The sequence below is a fragment of the Ctenocephalides felis genome, unplaced genomic scaffold (assembly GCF_003426905.1).
Source record: "Ctenocephalides felis isolate EL2017-DRISC unplaced genomic scaffold, ASM342690v1 CF-g0.4_SCAFFOLD_01170, whole genome shotgun sequence".
In the NCBI taxonomy this organism is placed as follows: domain Eukaryota; kingdom Metazoa; phylum Arthropoda; class Insecta; order Siphonaptera; family Pulicidae; genus Ctenocephalides; species Ctenocephalides felis.
The window spans coordinates 33,157,477-33,163,476 of NW_020537324.1; the positions used below are offsets into that span (position 1 = coordinate 33,157,477).

The 6,000-nt window shown below is 31.4% G+C and overlaps 1 protein-coding gene across 2 annotated transcripts in view; it reads right to left on the reverse strand.

The window, feature by feature from the left end:
* LOC113368088 overlaps positions 1 to 5,663 on the reverse strand; it is a 329,266-nt gene extending 323,603 nt beyond the window's left edge. The window contains exons 1-2 of one of the 2 annotated variants that reach the window (XM_026609653.1): positions 5,153 to 5,388; positions 5,013 to 5,073 (exon numbers count right to left, since the gene is read on the reverse strand). In XM_026609653.1, coding sequence (XP_026465438.1) covers positions 5,013 to 5,073; positions 5,153 to 5,194 — 103 coding nt within the window. In that variant the 5' untranslated portion in view covers positions 5,195 to 5,388. The other variant, XM_026609652.1, reaches the window with a different exon arrangement.
* Between the last annotated feature and the right edge of the window lie 337 nt (positions 5,664 to 6,000).

Consider the following 6,000-nt stretch of genomic DNA (forward strand, 5'->3'; position numbering starts at 1 on the left):
TTTAAGTTAAATTCAACTGTTTCTTCCATGGATGCTATAGCATCCACGTCAAGCATTTCGCTTCTATTTTACGCAATTTGCTTCTCCAAGCTAATTGGTGACTACGAGAAAAGCCGAAATAATACAAAGATACCTAAAGAATCAGTTAGTCATTACCTTCACAAATATAATAGTTACAATAACGTAAGGTTATATCAAAATAAATTTAAAATAATTGACTTAAAAATTTGAATGCTGTAGCATCCACGTCATTCTGCATCACAATGAAAGTGCACAATGCTATAGCATTCACGTCCACGAATGAGTTAAGATCGTCCAGAACAAAATGGATAGAATAAAATGGATAGAATTTAAAAAAAACTAATAAAATTATTTAAACGTTTGAAAAAAAGATTTTGATGAAATATTATATAATCATAGATATAATCATAGATAGCTACGAAAGCTTGAATTAATATATTAAAATGTTATAGGCCTACGATTAGCGGTTGAATTATAAAATGTCATCAAGGTTAGAATTTCGCCATGCATTTAGACGATTCTAATCAGAACCTATGCCAAAGCATCTGAACGTTCTGTGGTGTTTCGTAGGTAGCTACTGATTAGAGTCGGCGTCTACATAAAATACATAATAACACGAAAAGGATAAAATGAAATATGTTAATTTATTTTAATTCATATAATTGAGCTCGCTAGTAGGTAAGTGGCTAGAACGACTGGACCTGGACAGGGGTCTCGGGTTCGATACCCACTTCGAGCAGCCTGTTGTCAGACAGCAATGACAACGATTTTCACTTGGAAATATAGATAGCAATATGTTTCCAAGTAAAAACAGCCCTAATACGGCATTGCTGCAACAATAAAAAGTCATCACTATTACAATAATTGTAATAATCAAAATTCAGCACAGAGATGAGATAACTGTTTGGGTACCCATTAGGGTTTGTCGGTTTTCAAAAACCGGTTTTTTGACGGAAATTATGGAATTCGAAAACCGGTTTTTAGTGAAAAAAGTAGGTTTTTACTGTATAAATGGAAAATGACAAATATAGCCAAATATAAAAGATAGATGAAAGCGTTTTGATTCTTGAAATCATATCGGTTAAATAGCATTTGGAATCTTATCAGTCTGCAATGGTTCCCAGAAAGGTTTTGTTTTATCTTTTGTCTAATGTGTATATTAATTTAAATCAGTGTGACTTCTTCTTGAAGTAACTTCCTCTACTCAAACTTAAAAAAAGAGTTTTTAGCCCCAGAAGCCACAAATAAGAGAACAAAAAACTATTAAGCCTAATTCCTAAGTATGAGAGTATTTTCTATTTCAGGAAATATTGCGAGTAAACAAAAGACACGTCTAAGTAGCCATTCGATAGACGTTCTAAATTTTTTTAAGTCATATTTTATTAAACAAAAAAACAATTAGAAATTTATAATTAACTAATTAAAATTGCTCGGAACAGACAATACCCGAGTTTAGCTTAATTCTTTTTAAAACTAACATTGATATTAACAAGTATGTATCAACATGTTTTTTTTTTAAATTAATCAATATTTTTATTTAAAAATGTATTATTTTTATTTATTCGAAAACTTTTCTTCCATTATCATAAAATTATTTTTATTCGTGTATGTGAAAATTTTGCATGAATAACAAATAATTATTTTCAAAGTTATTTAATCAAGATAAACTATAATTTGCTTAGTTAATTAAAATAAAAATAATTTTGTTTACAATCCATAAAATTGAACAATAAATAAATTCAGTCAAATACTGCTATAAATCGCACTAAACTTGCTGATAAATTACAGAATTCGAGTAAAAAATTATTTTCTATATAAAATTCGAAAACCGGTTTTCTTAAATGTCGGTTTTTGTATAAACCCTAGTTGCCATCTATAATAAAACAAACGTAGTTTGTAAAAAATTTATCACAACAGCTCATAGAACCCATAAGCTCTGATCGCTGTTCAAATAAATTAAAAAAAAAAATCATATAATTACAGAAGATATGTATGTTTCTAATATATCAATATAAAATGCTTTTCAATGAAAGTGAAATCTTCATTTTCAAAATAAATTTTTGAACTGTTTTTATAGCATCCACGTGAAGCATTTCGCTTCTACTTTACGCATTTTGCTTGCTATAGCTGAATGCTATAGCATTCACGTCCACGAATAAGTTAAGATCGTCCAGAATAAAATCTAAAAATTGATGGATAAAATGAAATGAACAGAATTTAAAAAAAACTAATAAAATTATTTAAATACAACATATAAGCGAAGTGGCGTGGCTCATTACTCAATGTTTATATGCGTACTATATGGATACCGGCGGACTTAGAATGCGAATGAAAAAAATGTGTGTACGCAAATTCACTCGCGCATACACATGGGAGCTGTCGCAGTATTCATATATACATGTACATATGTGTTTGCACACAGTTAGGTCATTGGCCGTTTCTATTACTGTGCATTCGATATATCAATATACAATACATTACATTCGTTCGCATGTGTATATGTAGGTAGAACTGATATAACTAGTCGGTTGGTTCTGTGCGTTTTTACACTATAAACGATTTTAATAGAACGCCTTTTTTGATTAGATTCGTTTTCAGTGCATTGTTTTGTCACAGAGGCAGACGGATCTCAATATGCAAAATTACGAACTTTTCGATTAGAATGACGATGAAAACCAAAGGGAAAAATCAGAAATATAATAATTGCACTTACATGATTGAAAAAAATGTAATAAATAGTACATAATGTAGGGAAGGACACAAAGGTCCAATTTGACTCTTAAACTTTAAACACATAATTGGCAGTATGTTTTTAATAGTTCTTTTCATACTTATATAAGTTAATTGAAACACATATATACGAGTGCATATATATGCAAACAATATTATATTATGATAGTATAATGGTATTCCCAGAATAGGTGTATTCAATTTGTATCTTTATGTAAAAATCAATGTGTGTATTTTAGGCAAATAAAGCAAATTTTTCAAATTTAATTTTTTAATTTTGAACATATAATGCGTGTAAAATTCGCAGTGAATTCCTTATAGAAATGTTGTTTTTGCTGTTTTTCTGAAATTTCTCTATTTTTAACTTCCCGTAGGGTAGTTATAGTAATGAGCCGAAAATCAAAAATGAAAATTTTGTATATCTTCACGTTTTCAAGGTTTCTGAACATTTTGGCCACGTTTTCGGGCGCACGGATCAAGCGATTTGAATCGTTTGAATTCATTCGATTCCTATTGATAGGGGGATGATCTGATTAGTTTTTGCAAAGGCAGGTCTATCCGTCACGGAGATACGGAGTAAAGAGTGCAGAAAATACAAATCAAGTTTTTGAGAAAATGGAATATCCGATTTGAATGATCTAAAAAACATTCAATTAATAATGATTGGGAGAAGATGTGATTTAGTTTCTGGCAAAGGCAGGTCCAGCCATTTGGAAGATAAAGAGCTAAATGTGCAAAGAATGGCAGTTTTTGAGAGAACTAAGCGTCCGGTTTGTATGATTCAAAGAACTTTCTGCTTGTTTTAACAAAATAATTACTTTTGGAAAAAAAAATTGTTTATTTTTTTTTTCAAAAAAAAATTTTTTTGTATATCAAAACTACCTGAGATTTTAATTTTAATTCTCATCAAAGTTCTAATATACCTTAAACAAATAATTTCAACTTTGCAATTCAGTTTATATAATTCTTATAAATATTAGACAATGATACAGTATTTATAATAATCTATTTGAAAACATTTATTATTCCTCGAACATTCCGTTAAGGTACGGGAAGTTCCAGCAATTTGCCTTAAGGCACGATGCCATGCATCACTAGTTACCCCATAGACTGGGTAAAAAGGGACAAGCAAGAGCCAAACAGATCCAATGCCTAGATTTTAAATTTAAAGAGATACTGCAAAATAACAGCTACATTATGCAACCAATGCAAATATAAATTTCATGTGTACATTTTGTACAGGAATAACATTGTAATATAACCTTGATCTGGCATTTCATCAGAAAAAATCATCATCAAAGTTGGAATAACTATTAATTTAGTCTATTCCGTGTAAAATTGCTTTTTTAACTGAATTTATATTTTCATTCACTATTTATTAATCTTTACCTTTGCCAGGATAAAGATTTAGTTAGTCATTTTTACCCCAACCACATGTAAGCATTTATAGAGGTTATATAAAAAGAACTAACTTGAAATTAACAATAGATCTCATAAGATAATTAAATAACGTATGCTTAAAAATTATATTAAGGTCTCAAACTAAACAACAGTGATCACAACCAAAAACATTAACAACGAAAGAAAATAAATACATTTGTTATGGATTTTCAAACATTGCCCTGTATTTTCTGATAGCGATGTTGCTTGATTTAAGGCGATGTAGATTTTGGCCTGTACTTTCAAATATTGTTAGAAAATTCTATCTTCACTTGTTTTTGAGATATCGGTGGTGGACCTTTAAACCCGCTGGCCTTTAAGTCCCGCTCTTCCCTAATGGAACTAAAAATTTATATTTTATATATTAACACATTCGCTCGAATTATAATATATATAAAATTATATATGAAACGAAAGGTTGCAGTCAACACTCTGCGAAATACGTCAAGAAAGCCAATAGAAGGAATATTGCAAAAATGACATTAAAAGTAATATAAAGATTTAAAAGGATCCCCAGAAAGACATAAAACGTTTTTTGCTTCAACTTAAATGCGGTCGGCATTACATTTAAATTTGAATAAAAAATCCATCAAAACGAGTGAATAGAATATACATGCGATTTTGCTCCGTCAACTTTTAAAATAGAGATGTAACCGAGCGAGGAAGGATTATACAATAACTTTTCTTGTGCAATACACTCGACCCAGCGGGAGTCTTATATTTACATGGTAATGGAATGGTAATTGTACGAGGAGTCGCGAACAATACACTACAATGTACGAATAATTATTTATTAAATAGTAGAATAGAAAATCACTTACCGAGCATTTCGGGCCGATCGATCTCGTCATCAGATTCTGTTCCCGAATCGTGTCCGTCAACCTAAAATAACAAAATTATTTGTAATACAACATACGGATAATATACGATATCATGTCACATTGTCAGCCATATTTGATACCGGTATTAAATTCTCCATAACTCCCGATGTATTGAATAACATTTCACAGAAAAATCGTTAAATACTCAACACAAATATATATTTTACGAAACTAAAACTTATGTTACCGTATGATATTACGATATTTAAAAATTCACTGAATTCCGAGTCTTTGTTCTCGGGATGTACTACACATCCGCCATTTTCTCGACACATTCAAAAGTGACCTTCAAAATAATACGAATACTACTTGTTTCCACAATAATTAAACTCACCTTTTCCTCTGGGTTTTCCTCATTCAGCGAATGATTTCGAAGTTTATGTGTCAAATACTTGAGCATATTTCTTCTCGGCGATAAACACTACACGCACGCCGACGATACACACAATACTCAATCTGACAGCTAGCGGCCGCACAAACGTCAAACTGGCACGGCGTCGCCGTTTATCGGTAGCGAATGTCAACAACACGCAAAACTGACACCGTTTACGCGTACATGTACATCGTTTAGTACATTCGATAATTATTGAATATTACGATACTAAAATTTTAAGCATTATATCTTGCTTCTGTCAAAGCCGGCTCGCAAGATACTACAACGATAAACTCTACCCGTACGCCACCAGGCGATGCAGTCAGCTGAAGTGGGACACGTTCATTCCAGCGATAGTAGGGGAGGACCGGTACCGGCTAACACGGGCACACTTCACAGCTGTGCGCATTCAGATCTTTCCATTCTTTAATCATAACAATATCGACTAATTTGTTCAATACTTTCAGACGATAATCGAAATTGCATGAAAATTCGCGAAATACGATTCGATTCTTTAAATACTTTACCTTCTAAAATATATAAACTCTACCGCAA